The sequence below is a fragment of the Macaca fascicularis genome, chromosome 12 (genome assembly GCF_037993035.2).
Source record: "Macaca fascicularis isolate 582-1 chromosome 12, T2T-MFA8v1.1".
Taxonomy (NCBI): Eukaryota; Metazoa; Chordata; class Mammalia; order Primates; family Cercopithecidae; genus Macaca; species Macaca fascicularis.
Genome location: NC_088386.1, coordinates 57,983,105 through 58,001,515, shown reverse-complemented (window position 1 = coordinate 58,001,515; position 18,411 = coordinate 57,983,105). Strand labels below are relative to the sequence as shown.

Here is an 18,411-nt window from a genome sequence, read left to right as displayed (position 1 = left end):
AAAAATTATTAGTTTTAAGGGTGGACAATAAAGGTACAAATGTGAAGAGTGATTGGGATTCTTTTGCAGGAAATCTTGTGAACCAGTATAGTATCTTGGAAAGATGTAGGAGCAGTGAAGATGAGAGAAATGAAAATAGACGTTCAGGAGGCGAAATGAACACAATTAAGGGATTGATATTAATGGAATATTGGGGATGAGTGGGAGAGAGAGAACAGTATCTAGAATGGTCCTTAAATCTCAGGTTTATATGACTGGATGGATTCCATTCACAAAAAAAAAAAAAAAAAAAAAAAAGAAGAAAAACAAAAGCCTGGGCTTGAAGGGTCAGATTATGAAACTGGACTTGTTATAAGATTGTAAGGTGTCTTTCAAGTGGAGATGTTGATGAGTCTATTAGATATACAGTTTTGGAACGCAGAGGAGAGGTCTGGGCTGGAGATATATATTTAGGAGTCATTGGACTGAAGACAGAATTGAATATGTGGATATAGAAAAAAACCATCCACTGGGAGAGTATACTCAACATGGAGAAATGTTTGTGAGTTTTGAGAGTGTTCTTCCATGTTTTAGAAGCATCTTCAATGCATTGAGGAAAAGTTCATAGTAAATCTATTAAAGATAATGGTGTCTATGACATTTAAATAATATAAGAAGGTAGTTAATATTGCAACTCAAAGATTTAAGTTGACTGACTTAAGGTCAGTGTGTAATTGTAAAGCCATGGGTAATGTGGACCTAGACTACTGTGGGGACAATAAAAATGACAGATTATTGTTTGGATACTTTGCCCTCTGTTTTTATGTTATTTGAGGAGTGAAAGTTTTACTTTATTAGTTTTTTGTTTATAAACAAATGCATGCTTGACATAAAAAAAGATATATAAAGAAGAATGCAATACACTATACCTCCCTACTTCCAAACCCACCCACTGAGCTAGTCAACATTAAAAGTTTGAAACTTTCAATACAAATATATGAACAAATATAAGCTGTTGTTTTATTTTGATGAAAATTATGTGAACACGTGGAATTTAAACTTGCTTTTTTTTACTTAACATTATATTTGAGCAACCTTTTAAAGAATATCGTAGGATTCCAAATAATAAAAATGCCATAATTTATTCAGTAATTCTCCTTCTAATGGATAATCCAATTGTTTCTCATTTTTATGCCTTTGCAATATCCCACATGTGGATAACTGAGTCAAAATAAAAGTGTATGTTTTTTCATTTTAATAGATATTGTCTGAAGACTTTCCAAAGAGTTTGTAGTAATCTGCAATCCCACCACCAAAATGTCAGAATGCTCCCCAGTATTCTTTGCTAGCACTAGATGTTATGCTTTCTTTCATTTACTGCAAAATTGAAGACTATAAAAATTATATCCTCTTGTTTTGCTTTGCAGTTTTTACTACTAGTGAGTTTATATACCTAACAATTAAAGTTTAATATTTTAATGTTATATTTATAGTTAGTATTTTAACTTTTAACATCTGCTCTTTAAAGTTTATATTTAGTTGTCCTTCTGTGAATCAACCACTCTGAGACAGACATAACATTATATGCCATACTATCCAATTTTGGAGCCAAAAAAAAAGAAAAGAAAACAGGAAAAAGAAATCTTTACCAGTATGGTGCATTTCTCTTTAAAACCAAAAGTCCTTAAGAATTCCAGATGGAATGATAAACCTCTCATACACAGTTGACCCCACTTTTTCCACCCAAACTTGACTCACAATATTATTCAGTACAAATCTTCTAAATATACAAGGTCTATTCTTTACCTCACCTCACTTCCTTCCTGCCTGCTCCAACACATTAGCCCTCCATCACCCACACATGTACATAGGCTGTACTCACTCCTGTGTCTATCCCTGGACTTATGATGCCCTAGATCATATTTCCTTAAAACTCTGTTCATCCTTCAATTTCCCTAGAAAAGTGGATGTATAGTGGATGCATGTTTTTATTTTATTAAAACTAAAAGTCTCCTGTCATCCATATAATTTTATGTCACTGATGTGGATCTAATCATCAGAAACATGATAAAATTATTTGCTGTTTTCTTATTACTTATATGATGCTTCACATTGGTCTCAGAGAAGTTTTCTACAATATCCCTTATTCCAACTATAACCATTGATTCATAATTATTTTTATATGGTGTTTAAATGAGTCAACAATGTTTGTTTTTGTTACAAGATATATCATTTACCTTATAATAATGCTCTCTCCTGTCTCCATTTATAGGGAAATTTTTCGGGTTCAAGTTCCCTGGTCTGCGAGTTCTCACTTACAGAAAGCAGTCCTTACCACAAGAAGACCCCGATGTGGTAGTCATCGATTCATCTAAACACAGCGATGATTCGGTAGCCATGAAGCACTTTAAGTCTCCTACAAAAGAAAGCTGCAGCCCTTCTGAAGCAGATGACACAAAAGCTTTGATACAGCCCAGCAAATGTTCTCCCTTGGTGAATATATCCGGACCTCTTGACCATTCCTCTCCCAAAAGACAATGGGACCGACTCTACCCTGACATGCTGCAGTCAAGTTCCCAGCTGTCCCATTCCAGATCAAGGGAAAGCTTATGTAGTATACGGAGAGCATCTTCAGTTCATGATATAGAAGGATTCAGCGTCCATCCCAAGAACATATTTAGAGACCGACATGCCAGCGAAGGTATGTTTGATTTTTTTAAAAATGGAAACGTATATTCACGGGTAATAAATGATTATTTGCATATCGTTTTAAATTTCAACAATAATCCCTATGCATTGGGGAAAGAAATGTGATTAAAGGCTATTAAAAATCTGAGTCCTACACTCAGAGTTGTTACTGATTTCCTCTTTGAACCCTAATGAGTAATTTAGTTTCTTCTGGCTTCTTTATCTGTATTTCTGAAATAGTATGATAACCATTATCTGCCTACCACATGGAGTGTTAATTAATTAATGCTTATTATAACATGCGCTTAGGTGATGAACACTATCATCTCAAGCATAATTAATTTTGCTGCATTTAGCAAATGATCATGCCCTGGAAGAAAGAATTTGTGCCATCAGAGGGCTAGTTCATTGACCGACTCTTTCCAAAGGGAGCAGCATAGGAACCGTGATGTACTGAGTGATCAGAAAGCTGTAAGCTGACAGGGGTGCAAGGTAGGTAGGAAGAAGGGGAAAAAATGTAAAGGGAAAAAAAATCCTGAAAGTCCTGATCTCAACCAAAATCAACTGGAAAAGCAAATCAGAATTTATTTCTCCCTGACCTCTTTATGTTCACATTCTTATATTAGCCAGTAGTGAAATTAAGAATACTTAAAAAGCAATGGCAGAAACAATTCATCATGAACACAGTAATTGATAACATTGGTTAAGTACTTACTATGTCTGAGGCAATGTAAGTGCTTGACACACATTAAGTCTCATTTTACTCTCATAACAAACCCAAATTAGGAATCATTTTTAAGCCCTATTTAATAAGTGAGGAAACAGAGGCTTAGATACGTTAAATAAATAACTAGACTAAGGTTACAGAGCTAGTCAGTGTCAGAGCCTGGCTTCAAACTCAGGACTGCCTGTCTCCATAGTCTACAATCAAATTCATGCAATATTTTTCTTCCCTCACTCCTGCTCCTCCATGAAACCTTGCCATAGGAGGAGTCTGTTGAATCTCTTGACTTTCCCCAGGGAGTCTGAGAATCAAAGTTCTCGGCACGGGTACAGCAGACCCACTTTTCAGATTCCCATAGATTTGGGTTCTTGAGATACTGGCTGTCCAAGCTGTTGCTGGTTTTGTCTTTAAAACATTAATTCTTAGTGTGAGGTGTTAAGCACTTTGTCAGCTGATCACGCTTATTTTTCCAGCCTAATTTCTAGCCCCAGCAAGACTCTTTTCCCTACTACATACTCTATTCTACACCTGCACGGATATAATTTGCCTTTTCCCAAAAATGTAACATGTGTTTTCTTGCTTCATTACTTTGTTATGCCTAGAATACTCTTCCCCACTTTGTCCCTCCTTATACTACCACTCAGCGTCAGGGACCCATTTCCCCCTTCCCAAACCAGAAGAATTAAATCATTTCACACTCAAGTTTACAAACCAATATTTACATATAGTGTAGCATGGATTGCATTTTATATTTATTGTGTATTATATGTCTGTCATTCTTGTCAGATATGTAAACAAACAATTATGTTGCTGTGAGCTCCTCCAGGATAGGCACTCTGGCATAGTGAGCTCTGCACCCTTAGTATCTAGCACAATTGTCTACTTCATGGCAGATACTTGATAAATATTGGTGTGACATTGAGAAGACCATGTGATGTTGAGAGGACTGTGCTTGTGAGTTCTGTTTCAAAATCATGCAGATCAGAAAATAATGAGTTATCTGCTCCATCATACTCTGAAGTTAAACTGAAGTCTTAAGAGTAAATCGTATAGAGGATCTTTATCTAAAGGACACCATGAAGTAGAGAAGGCAAAAGAGGTGAAAGGATGAGTTGGCAGGAAAAAGTTCAAAGAAAGATAAATTGATAGCTCAGAAAAAGATACAAGAACAATTAACACATCCTTTTAATCTGTGGGCCAAAGAGGGTCAAAAGGAAAAAAGAAAATATAAGGCCAATTCCCAAATTGGATAATCATCTAAGGTCCTAGCCCATTTAGTAATGGCAGACTCACTATTTCCTGACAGAATGAAACCACTAGAATTTGATCTTTGATCAGTGAGTCCTGTGGCTAAACATGACTGGTAAATTCAATATGGTAATTCAAATGGCCAGCATATGTTTTAGCTAGTTTAGTTAGTGTAGTCACTTTTAGCAATCATACTGACTTTTCAGAAGTTGACCTTTCAGTGATTCCCTAGAGAGATCCTGACTTCTATAACAGTAGTATAGTAAAATTCAAAAACAATAAATTTGAAAATCAAACTGATATGTAATCAGTGCATTGTACTGACTTAGCCTGTGTTTGAACAGTGGTGCTAAGTAGTTTAGATTAGATTTCTTGATTTAACTTCATTGTTTTAATTTATATGATCTCCATTTAGTGCACAGTTACTGATACAATTATGAGAAAGAATGATTTAATATTTTTGGATTTCTCAGTACAGGTACAATAAACATTTGGTGCTAGATCATCCTCGATTTTTCTCCCTCACCCAAAGTAAGCTGTTTTCAAAAAAAGTATTACTTTCTTATAGATTATGCTATAGACGACATGTGACTACAGATTGATAAATTCAGAGGGTATTTTATCCTTCATCTTTAGAGCAATTTTAGCTACAAAATCACGATTAGCAAAAAAGAAACTATATTTCCTAAGACTTTGTAATTCGGTATATTTTACAAATAGAGCCATTGATAAGGAAAGATGGAAAACTTTTAGACGTGATTTTAGTTTTATGAATTCATGTAACTGACTAACAGGTGAAATAATGCACAAGATTTCAAAGTCTGATTGTTGTCTCCTCATTCAAATAAATAAAAACATTCTCCTGTACAGGCTATCTTCACAGAACTTTAAATATTTTGCAGATACATTAATGAATAATATTTTACTTTATCCTCTCATTTAATCCACATTATCAAGTACCTTAGAACGATACTTTTCAAACCATCTTTGATGAAGAACTAGAATTTTGTTTTCTAATTCATCACTGACCAATACATTTGTGAATTCAATAAAAATGTACTACTAGAATAATGAAATGTAAAAAATAGACACAAAATATAAACCCCAGTTGTTTTATTATTAATCAGACATGAAATTACTCTACCAAACTGCTACAAAAGTTTCTAAATATTTACTCCAATTTCTGTACTTACATTGTCATGGAAGGATAACAAGCAGATCTCAGCTAAGACCAGTGCACAAGCCATACTCTGCCTTGGAAGGTCAAAGCTGTAATAACTACATAATGTAATGTTTTGTTAGTTTTCTTGGAATTGGTAAATGTTTATATATAATTTTTAGGTTTAATAAGTACAGTTGTAATTTATAACTACTTGCAAGCAGTTGTTACTTTACTAATGGTTTTTGGACCCAGCTTCTGGTAGACACATTTATTCTGGGTAATCAAGATCTCTTCCACTATCTCTATTTGTTTTATGTGATTCTCTCCAAGTGGAAAGGGAGTTGTTATCTAAGGCCACAGTTTTATTTGTATGTCTTTGTCCAATGCAATGTCTACGAGCAATTCATTATACCACACTCTTAGAATTATTTCAGTTGTAAGCTTTGAAATTATTATGATATATTCCAAGATTTTAAATGGGCACAGTGTTAGCATAGATATCAACAAAATGCTGAACAGATTTTTCAAATCTTGGATATATTTGAATGGTTTTGATACGACAGAGACATTTATTTTAAGCTTGTGTGTTTCATAGCTAGTAATGCATATTTTGTTAGTGGCAAGTATGCAACATTTAGATTGTTGATCTCAAAATAAATCTGAAAATATTTAACTCAGATTTTAAAAAAGCCCATTTTATTACAAATAACATTTTTCAATATTCTAGTAATTACACTGAATTCATTGTGACATTAATATGTTAACATTTTTTAAAACAATCTAATCTTTCATTTATATCTAACAATTATTTTTGTCTAAGAATGACTCTTTGAGTTATATTTGCTATTTTTAAAATATATATTGAAGAACATTTGGAGGAGGGCAGTTAATAAAATTGTGTTTAATAATGTAAGTTGGAGCCAGGCACAGTGGAGCCAGGCAGAGTGGTGTGGTTGTAGTCACAGCTACTAAGGAGGCTAAGGCACGAGGATTCTTGAGCCTAGGAGTTCAAGTCCATCCAGAGAGATATAGCCAGACCTTGTCCTGAAGGAAAGAAAGGGAGGGAGAGAGGGAGGGAGGGAGGGAAGGAACTGTTATCTTAGAAACATTTTCCTTATTAACATACTGGGTTAAATTATATGCAAAATATTACTTAACATGCAAAACGTGGAGTCTTCCTTTGAGTATATTCTCAGTGACAGTTGAGGAGACACTAAAATTGGCTGTTGACAAGGTTGAAAGTTTTGTCACAACTGCAGCATCTGGGGAAATCTGTTTCTAAACTGTCATAATTATAAAATCTGTACTTTGGAATCCATTGAAATTGAGATAAATGCTTCACATATTTAAATAAGAATGTATATTATGACAGATACTATTTTTAGTATATGCATGTTACTTGGTGGAATAGTACACAATGTTAATTTCAATTAAAGAGAAATTTTCCATCATATTCTGATTTCTCTGATTGTTTTTATACAGGTGATTCAGTGTATGTAATATAATTTTAGTCTTCTTTTTATATTTCTCTTTTTTATCCTTATGTGCTCAAAACAGACAATGGTCGCAATGTCAAAGGTAATGTACAAACTCAAATTTCACCATCTGATGCTCAACGTGCCCCTTTACTCGGCATGTTAACTTGCCTGCTGTATGCCCTGTTCAATGCAACATCTTCATGCTGCCCTTAGCTATTCGGGGTGCCTGGTGGAGACATCATGGCTTGATTTTGCTAGAGACATTATTATTTCTCTGCTGCGTCACCAAAATGATTATGAGCTCCTTTTGCCTGCAAGAACTATAAGCCTAGGTTGACAATGAATACTTCCTAAATATTTAAATTATTTGGAAAAACACAAACCTCAAGCTAAATATATTCTGATGTGACAGAGGCACAAAAGCCTATTTCAGGAAAACAACAATTTTGAGTGCAAGATTAAATAAAATAAGCAAAGTGCTACATGACAGCATCACTTCACTTGTTCCTCTTTTGTTTCCTCAAAACTAGTTTCACGTTCCTGGATGGCAGGGGGTATGGTTTTCAGCTTACTGTAGTAGTAAACTATATATGCATGATAGTCGTTTTCTATTTTTCTCTATTATATTTTAATCATTTTAATTGTGTTCTATATTAGCCTGAAATCACTGGCATGACCTACAACTCCCAGAGGGTTACTTTTAACTGGAAATAGTCTGGATAAATTTGGATTGGGCTAAAAATTTGAAATTCACTTCTGTTTTCTACTGTATCATAGTAGATACAAGGATCACAAAATATAATAACCGTATTATTATCATCAAATTGAAAACCATTGGGGCCTGGTCTTTCAACATAGGCCGTGCATGCTGCTGTGGGTGTGCAAATGGTGATCGTGACTTATTTTGTGCATGTGTGTTGCATGAACACGTCTCCACCAGTAACCGTCATTACTTAGAATTCACTGTTTTGACCACTCTCTCTTAAATGTCACTGGTACACTGACCACTGTGCAATTTTGTATATTGATTTCTCACTTGCTTCCCTAAAATAATTCAGAACTGATGATGGTTATGAATTAATAGACTAGGGACCAAAAATGCTTGGTCAGCAACCTAGGGAAATTTGAAAATCAGGGAAATTATGGCAGTATCCCCCCAAACCCAACCCAATTTTATTTTGTAAGCACTTTAAAAAGGGTCTATGCAGGTTGACCCAAATAGTGGGGCGGGATTTCACCTACATCATTATTCTTTTTTTTTTTTTTTTTTTGGCCTGTCCACTGTGATTTCTAAAAGGGAGAGAATAGTGTCAACTGTGTGCAGTGGTTTGCATTGACATAATTCAGAACGCAACCTCAAGAAGCACGATACAGATAGTTCTGGCCAACTAGCTTTAGAATTTAACAATTGTCAGTAAATTAGTAGGCATTAATTAATTTTCTAGTGATTTTTAAATGTAGTGATAAATGAACCTAATTTTTCTCAACAAATAGAGAATTGGACTTGTTTAACTTTCAAACTACTAGTTCACATATATGTCAAAGTACAGCTATTTTATTTTAGTGTCATAAAATAATTCATTTACTCTCCAACCTTTTTTCTCAACTCTCTCATTTTTAATAGGAGTAGTCTTTGAATACAGATGTTCTTTATTTATTACATACATTTCAGATTGACATCAATTTTACAATCACAATTTAAAGTATATGGTAGAATCATCAAAGTCAGAATTTTGCATTACAAATCTCTAAACTATTGTAGAAAGTTTTCACATATTAATACTTAAGAAGTTCTATCCCCAAATTGGAGAAAGCATTTGCAAACGTAATGAAATTTAATGTAAATTTTCACTGCAAAGCCTTCATTACTTTTTTCAAGCTCTGGTTTTGAAAACTATTAACAATGTTTAAGTGTCTGCCTCTAAGATTTTTCACAAAGCCATTAACCTTGTTAATTAGGTACAGGACCATACATTAAGTGTGCATTTTAAGTTTGTTTGGCTTTGCTTCTATACCAGATCTAAATAAAAGACTAAAAACATGCAGGTTTCCACCCTGCTTTGTGTACAAAATTCATAATTATAATTAATTATTTCAATATTTAATTCAACCAAAAAAACATTTATTTATCAGAATTAAATAAATAATTTAGGAATGTGTTGGTAATGTCTTCAAGAGCATCTGGTTTATTTATGTCAGGTGAGGTATTGGCTAAATACCTTGTACAGGTGGTACATTTATCTCCAGAGGATGCCATTCTTTAGCTTTCTCGGGAAGTCTGTGTTAGTGCCTGTTACACAAAGAGCTAACCTAAATCCTTCTTTCTGATATGAATTTTTTCCCCTTCATCTGTCTCTACTAGACAGAGATACTAGCTGACTACTGCTAATCATGATGCAATATCACAGTAAAAAGACAGCAAATTGATACTCAGTCTTTTTTCTAAAACTAATTTCCACTTAATCTTCGTTCTTAGGATCTATTTCATTTCCCTTTAATAAATTTTCTTAGTATTCTGACTCCTTAAGCTCACACTTCAAAGTTCTTTTTAAAAGTGTAAACCATTGTCAAAGAGTGGAAAAGTTATTTCAAATAAATTGCACATCCTGCTATATGTATATATGATAATTTAACAACTTCTCTAATATGTGAGAGGACCTAATCCTACATCCATCACTCATATACTAATTTTTACCTCAAACTTGGTGGCTTTTCTGTCTATTTTGCTTTACAAGTCATCAATAAAAATCTACCTCACTTTCTCTATTTCGTAAATAAGTCATAACACAATTTTGCCCCTTTAATGCTTCTGCCTCCTTGTTATCCCAAGTAACCCTGCTTCCCTCTGACATTGGTGTGTTCCATTGCCAATTTGTCTATGAATCTGTCCTATGACTCTGAAGTAAAACTACTTCACAGGTTTGTTACAGCTTTTACTTCCTCTCTAGCCTATATGGCTCACAAATGAAATAAATTAATCTAATACAACTTGTTTCTCATAGGATGCATTGGCCATTACCCAGTATCTTGTCATCTGATGAGGATTTGCAAATTGATTTTCAATGATAACAGTTTACTCCTGCAATAATATGTCATTCACTGGAACAGACAATATGAAGAAAAATAATTTGATGATTACTTCTTATGCATCTTTCTAAGTGCTAAACTGGTTGCCTTATACTTATTGACAGTGTTCTTCTACAAAGTTTAATTATTAAACACTGCATTTGCATCTTCTCTCATGTTAAGTCACTTCAGCAATTTGGGTTTTATTAAACTTTAGCTAAATAAACTCAGTGCCCTAAGATATGTTGTACAAATACCTGATGATTTAAAAACAACCTTTTTCTGTCTGGTTTCCTTCTTTCCTATCATATTTTTCCCTCCAAAACGATTTTTTAAAGTAGTATTATTTTCTTTTAATCTATCAGATGCCCTTAGCTATGTTTCCAGCACCATCTAAAAGAAAAATATATTCTCCTTTAGCATCTCATATCTCATGATAATTTAAATAGCCTCATCATACAAATTTTAAATATCTTTAATCTAAAATTCTTCCCAGTTGTTGCTTTAGCCTCTAGCTTCTTGTCTAAATGTAGGTATTCCTTTGCAGCTGGAAATTGGCCTACTTTATGTTTAATCAGACACTTGAAATATATTAAAGCACTCTCCAGCTGTTGGTTTAGTCTACTTGGTCACCTGTTTTCCACCTTCTCTTAATATATTGAAAAATGTAACCTGGTCATCCATCTTGCAAATGCTTCTCTGAAGAACATCAAGTACTCCTCTATGCTTTTGAGTTTTACATGACTTTCTATTGAATCTCTTATTTCCCCCTATTTCTGCCCATTCATTTCCTTTAAATTTATTTACTTTGTTTTTCAGGTTATTCTCCTTTCTTTCATTAGAATCCTAAATCCCATCTGTTCATGATCACTCTCAGTGAGGCTGCCTTTCACCTTTAAATCCTCAACCAAGGCCTCTCTGAATATAGACGTAGGAGGTAGGAAACCCTGTATTCTGGTCCTTTATTCTTATTCTTTTCTGGCCTCATATTCTGTCCGCTTAGGTTTACAATTGGTGAAATAAGGATATTGTTAATACCTACCTTAGTTAAAATGTTGAAATCTTTTTCATTTGCATTTTGATGGGCTTAGAGGAACCTAAGTCAACATTGATCATCTTGAAGACTCTAGAAGTCTTCTGCATTTAAACATCTGCTTTAAAATCACTAGAAAGAAGCATAATTATCTTTTTTATACAGCATGAAATAAATTTTAAATGCCTTATCTAAGTAGCTTTCACAAGTTATTTTAAGTAATATTTTAAGTTTTACTGAATTAATTAAAATATAGATTAAAAGAAAATGTGGATTAACTCTTTAAGACTAAGAGAAAAAAAAACAAACCTGGAAGAGAGTAAGAGTTTAGAGGGTTTTTCCACCTGCAAATAAGAGAAGCTAAAATAGTGAATGCAATGAAGTTGCAAATTCTGAGGCTAAATTTGAGTATGACATTTTATCAACCAGTTTCTCAATCATATCAGATCCTATGTCTCCTTGTCTCAATAAATACTTCGTTATACTCATTTGCTATCCTGAAATTGAACTCGGAGATAATTTAACCTATTTCTAAAATATCAATGTGATTCCCTAACTGGAATACACAGGAGAAATAAAAGAAAAGCACTTTACAATAAAATATTTATTTCAAAATGTTAGTGTTCAAATATAACTGCACTAGAAAACATAATGCAATAATTAGACACATGAAGAAAATTTGGTTTTAAAAGCATTAAGTACATGAGAAAATATTCCATACAGGTACCAGATAAAATGGTCAGCAGGAGTATGGATGGGTAGCATAATCAAAACCACCATTGGAGTCAAGAATTATATCAGACTTATTTATACATGAATTTTTAAAATGGGAAGTAACTAAAATTTAATTATGATTGATATATCAATACAAGCTGAAGGGAAAATAAGGAAGTATGGTAGTCTCAGAAAGGATCTAGCTCTTGCTTTTAATGGTAGTGTCAAAATGATACTTTCCGTGATATAATGCAATAGTAGTGAATTACACAGAAGAAAGAAATCCCACTAGATGTCAGGACATACATTCATCCTCTAATACATAAAAAAAAAAACCCTGCAAACACGCTTTGTTATGTAAGGAGAAACCGAAGATGGAATGGAAAATGAAATGGCAATTGAGACATTATAGAGAAGTTGTGGTAGATCTGCAGGGAGTTTTGAGAATGAGACTGAAAACCAACAGGCAACCCAAAGACAAATAAATAATTACAAGTGATTCATTTTTAAGACATAGGTTCCTTTTCATAGTATCATATCATTTTAAATATATAGGAGGATATTTATATAAAATATTTTTGAAGGAACTTTTATTAGTGTGATTTTGGTAATTCTCTGAAAATTTAACAATATTTGGTTGCAACACTGATAAAGAACACTCAAGTCTCTTATCTTACATATTTGCAAATGACAGATCCAAACACAGATTGTAATCTAAACTCTAAAATTTTCTATTGGCCACTCAAGTGCCACAAGGAGTGTAGCTCTAAGTGGCGTAATTATCCAAAATGGTGAGCGATTTCTGACAAAGTTCTAAATAAAACAATATATATTCTTACCTCTACATGGAAATTGTAGCTCTGGAAATTTCAATTTATATTAAAATCATGTAAAAAGCACATTGCAGTGTTTATATGTGAAACAGTTAGTTTTAAGGCTCAATTCATGAATAAACAGGCTTTTCGCCTGCATGAATGCCCTTGAGGCAGGTAAGGTAATTCTTTAAGGCAAGGAGAATTGTGACATTGAAATTCTTTCATAATTGTGATGACAAAAAATGCTGCCACAAATCTCCCCTAGAGTGAAATACTACCATAGTTGAAATCACCTGCTTATATAAGTGTAGCCAGTTCAGTGGAGTTTATTGGAACTGGTCACAAGGGCAATTAAAGTAGATCAACAGTGTCTTTCTCTCTATTAACATTGTAGAATCTGTGATGACATCGATGATCCGTGAATTTAGCCAAATTTTAAACAACTCTGTGGACAGTTTGCTACAAAAATGCAGCATAGAGAAGGATGACACAAAAAGAGAGTGGAAAGATGAGCTTACGGGTTTTGAATACAATTTAACTATATATTTGAGTTCTGTTATCTGTAATCTCTTAATAGTATCCTTGTTAGTTAAATAAACTAAGGAGTGAAAATATGACATTAGAGTTGGGGAAAAGACAGTATCTAAGAAACCTGAAATCCTGGCATAATTTACAAATTGTAAATATTAAGATATAAAACCTAGAACTCAACTACAGAATGCTACAGAAAGGAAAACACTATCCTGGTATGCATTACAATAAAATAGTGATGTGGGCTGGAGACTTCCAAAAAGGCCTGAAGAATGGAGTTTCTGTCAGAGAACTATCTGAAGGCTAGATGAATTTGTTGCCACTATTTACTCTTATTTCTATCTTTGTATAAATAGAAAAGAGAGTTAGGTTCTATATGCAAATGAGAACATACGAGGCAATAAATTCCTGGAGAGCTCATGACATTTTTCTTCTAGATGGACTTGGTCATTGTCACAGATAAGAATCAGGAAGTCAACACAAATGCAACTCAAGAAACACAGTATTTGTTAAATACATGAAAATTTATTAAGATTACTTCACACTTTTATAATAAACAAGTCTAAACTTTTATGAACAAGTATAGCGTGATTTCCTCCATAGTGACTATGAACAAAATGATGAGCATTGATTTCTTAGTATTATATCTGATCCGAGTTGATTGATTGTTGTCCCAAATGCAAAATCTTTAACTCTAATTCTAAAGTGTTTATACCTTGCTTGATGCTTAAAGTACATTTTGATCCCAAAAATGGGTTCACTTCATTTTGAACAGATAAAGAAATAACAGAAGGCAACTATGCTGCCTAACAAGTTTATTGATGCAATTTTTATGTTTTAACCACTTTCTGGGGCACAAAAATAGGGAGTTCACGATTTTTATAAAATTCTGTTGTTAATTTTTAAGACCTAAATAACAGTGTATGTAATATTGCTCATTACACAAGATACTTCTCAGAGAATTTCCTGATTCTCCATAAGCAACAGATAACAGATTCATCCCGAAGGAAGATATAGCTGGTCAATCTACTCCCTCAACAAGGAAACCAGGAGTCTTGCCACCTTGCCAAGTTATCTTTGGAGGAAAGATTGCGAGAAGTGACTAGGTACTATCAACCCCAGACATGCCCTATTACCTAGCTGTGGCACTTCTATTGTAAGTTATGTTTGCCAGAGCATTCTGCTTGTGTGGTTTTTATAGCACCTTTTTTTTTTTTTTTTCTCAGAAAGTGGTCAAGACTTAAACATAAGTGAAAGGAAAAAAAGGATCTAAAAATCCCACATATGATCCTGGAGTTTTCATTAGAGTACACACATTCACACAAAAATGGCCCTTCACCCTCTGAAGCTTTATCTGTAATTCCTTCATCTGGGTTTAACTATTTTAGAAGTTCTATGGAGCATCTCATATAGGTAGTGGAAACATATGAAGAGCCTAGATGGCTTGTCACTCCTCAGTGACACAGAGGGGAGTAACACAAATTGGAGCAGGGCAAACAATCCATTTGGAAATTTCATGGCCAATATGACTTTAACCATAGGTAAGTCCTTCTTAAATAATCCTCAAATTACAAAATGAAATTTGTAAGAAATTTTAAAGGTAGAATTTGACCAATAACAGAGAGTGTAGTTTTTTCTTTTATTGTAGCTTTTAATGAAAGAAACTAATTAACAGCTAAATCTGCCATTTGCTCTCTGAGTGCACACCTAGAACCCAGTCTTATTCTCAGATACTCACATGCCATTCCATGTGGCCCAAGGTGACCCAATCCCTGTGTCAAGGTATAAGCTAGCTGCATTTAGTCACAGTCAAATCAGGATCATATTGGTCATGAATCATTAGCAAGGTATTCAGAACTGTCTCTTTCTTCTGTATCTTCTTATATTACTCTTTCAAATACTTTCCTTTTTTATTTTTTAGGGCCTTTTAATCATATCAAGTCAAGCCTCCTGGGATCCACATCAGATTCAAACCTCAACAAATACAGCACCATTAACAAGATTCCACAGCTCACTCTGAATTTTTCAGAGGCCAAAACTGAGAAAAAGAATTCATCTCCTCCTTCTTCAGACAAAACCATTATTGCACCCAAGGTTAAAGATCGAACGCACAATGTGACAGAGAAAGTGACCCAGGTAGGACACAGTGTTCTTATCAATTTCAACTGTTTTAGAGGTTTGTTTCTGCACCTTAAAACATATTCTTTTTCTTATAAATGACTACCAGTAGAGGTAAGACATTTATCTGTACTCCTATTTATCTTGAGATGTTGGGCAACTCTCTAATATAACAGATTCATAAAGCTGTATATTAGGATTTTATATATTACAAGACTAAGCAAAAATGGACTAACATGGCATGGTAGCTCCTACTTTCGTAGAGGTGGTTAACCTGCTATTCATCATGTTTGGACACTTATTGTTTGGCTGCCAACTCTCACATTATTAAAACGTGGTTTTTTAATATAATGGATGTGTCTATTGAAGCTTTAGGGGACTAATTAGGATTTGCTGTGAACTATGGTATCCTTTTTGCACTTTACTAAATAGAGTCGGATCTAGTTCAGTTAACTTGGGGAAAAGAGCTGTCTGAGACGATGAAAAGTCAGTGAAACAACACATTTTATTGGAACAATATCTTATTGTTTTCAAATAAATACTGCAGCTTGAACTAGGGTAAAAAGCTAGCAGGCGTACTGCTTCACAGAGTAGATAAAAATGATTTCTACTTATTATATCAACATACCAACTAAGCAGTACCTAGCTTTTGCTTACAATGCACTTACATTGTTGAGAATTCATGACTCTAAAATTTGTCAAGCAAGCGGTTCTTTTACGAAAAATTTACTCAGTATATTTGCTTAGCAAATCTTTGCATAAACTCGCTATAATATAAAGCCAAGCTTGCCCCCATTCTCTATCCCAAGCATTGAAGTTTTTGAATTAATGAAGTTTTTCTGTGATTGTAATCACTACAAACCAAACTATAGTACTGTTTCCAGATAACCTCTTATGTGTGAGCTGAAATAGCTATGAAAAGACCATGAGCAAGTTATAAATAGACCTGTGCAGTCTATATTTATTTGAGAGGTGAAATTATACTTGCCATTCTTGAGAGCATCTTTCCTATATATTTTATTTTATTTTTTAAATATATTTATTTATTTATTTATTTATTTAATTTATTTATTATTATTATACTTTAAGTTGTAGGGTACATGTGCATAACGTGCAGGTTTGTTACATATGTATACTTGTGCCTTATTGGTGTGCTGCACCCATCAACTCGTCATTTACATCAGGTATAACTCCCAATGCAATCCCTCCCCCCCCCCCCTCCCCCCTCCCCATGATAGGCCCCGGTGTGTGATGTTCCCCTTCCTGAGTCCAAGTGATCTCATTGTTCAGTTCCCACCTATGAGTGAGAACATGCGGTGTTTGGTTTTCTGTTCTTGTGATAGTTTGCTAAGAATGATGGTTTCCAGCTGCATCCATGTACCTACAAAGGACACAAACTCATCCTTTTTTATCGCTGCATAGTATTCCATGGTGTATATGTGCCACATTTTCTTAATCCAATCTGTCACTGATGGACATTTGGGTTGATTCCAAGTCTTTGCTATTGTGAATAGTGCCGCAATAAACATACGTGTGCATGTGTCTTTATAGCAGCATAATTTATAATCCTTTGTGTATATACCCAGTAATGGGATGGCTGGGTCATATGGTACATCTAGTTCTAGATCCTTGAGGAATCGCCATACTGTTTTCCATAATGGTTGAACTGGTTTACAATCCCACCAACAGTGTAAAAGTGTTCCTATTTCTCCACAACCTCTCCAGCACCTGTTGTTTCCTGACTTTTTAATGATCGCCATTCTAACTGGTGTGAGATGGTATCTCATTGTGGTTTTGATTTGCATTTCTCTGATGGCCCGTGATGATGAGCATTTTTTCATGTGTCTGTTGGCTGTATGAATGTCTTCTTTTGAGAAATGTCTGTTCATATCCTTTGCCCACTTTTTGATGGGGTTGTTTGTTTTTTTCTTGTAAATTTGTTTGAGTTCTTTGTGGTTCTGGATATTAGCCCTTTGTCAGATGAGTAGATTGCAAAAATTTTCTCCCATTCTGTAGGTTGCCTGTTCACTCTGATGGTAGTTTCTTTTGCTGTGCAGAAGCTCTTTAGTTTAATGAGATCCCATTTGTCAATTTTGGCTTTTGCTGCTGTTGCTTTTGGTGTTTTAGACATGAAGTCTTTGCCCATGCCTATGTCCTGAATGGTACTACCTAGGTTTTCCTCTAGGGTTTTTATGGTATTAGGTCTAACATTTAAGTCTCTAATCCATCTTGAATTAATTTTCATATAAGGAGTAAGGAAAGGATCCAGTTTCAGCTTTCTACTTATGGCTAGCCAATTTTCCCAGCACCATTTATTAAATAGGGAATCCTTTCCCCATTTCTTGTTTCTCTCAGGTTTGTCAAAGATCAGATGGCTGTAGATGTGTGGTATTATTTCTGAGGACTCTGTTCTGTTCCATTGGTCTATATCTCTGTTTTGGTACCAGTACCATGCTGTTTTGGTTACTGTAGCCTTGTAGTATAGTTTGAAGTCAGGTAGCGTGATGCCTCCAGCTTTGTTCTTTTGACTTAGGATTGTCTTGGAGATGCGGGCTCTTTTTTGGTTCCATATGAACTTTAAAGCAGTTTTTTCCAATTCTGTAAAGAAACTCATTGGTAGCTTGATGGGGATGGCATTGAATCTATAAATTACCTTGGGCAGTATGGCCATTTTCACGATATTGATTCTTCCTATCCATGAGCATGGTATGTTCTTCCATTTGTTTGTGTCCTCTTTGATTTCACTGAGCAGTGGTTTGTAGTTCTCCTTGAAGAGGTCCTTTACATCCCTTGTAAGTTGGATTCCTAGGTATTTGATTCTCTTTGAAGCAATTGTGAATGGAAGTTCATTCCTG

General features: G+C 34.3%; 1 protein-coding gene across 6 annotated transcripts in view; it reads left to right on the top strand.

The window, feature by feature from the left end:
- Window positions 1-18,411, top strand: part of KCNH7 (potassium voltage-gated channel subfamily H member 7) — a 481,965-nt gene that overhangs the window by 322,243 nt on the left and 141,311 nt on the right. For 3 of the 6 annotated variants that reach the window (XM_015432301.4, XM_065525577.2, XM_015432300.4), the window contains exons 4-7: window positions 2,252-2,680; window positions 7,359-7,379; window positions 7,810-7,833; window positions 15,360-15,574. In XM_015432301.4, the coding sequence (XP_015287787.1) occupies window positions 2,252-2,680; window positions 7,359-7,379; window positions 7,810-7,833; window positions 15,360-15,574 (689 nt within the window). The remainder of the gene's footprint in view (window positions 1-2,251; window positions 2,681-7,358; window positions 7,380-7,809; window positions 7,834-15,359; window positions 15,575-18,411) is intronic. The other 3 variants (XM_065525576.2, XM_005573327.5, XM_005573324.5) reach the window with 2 other exon arrangements.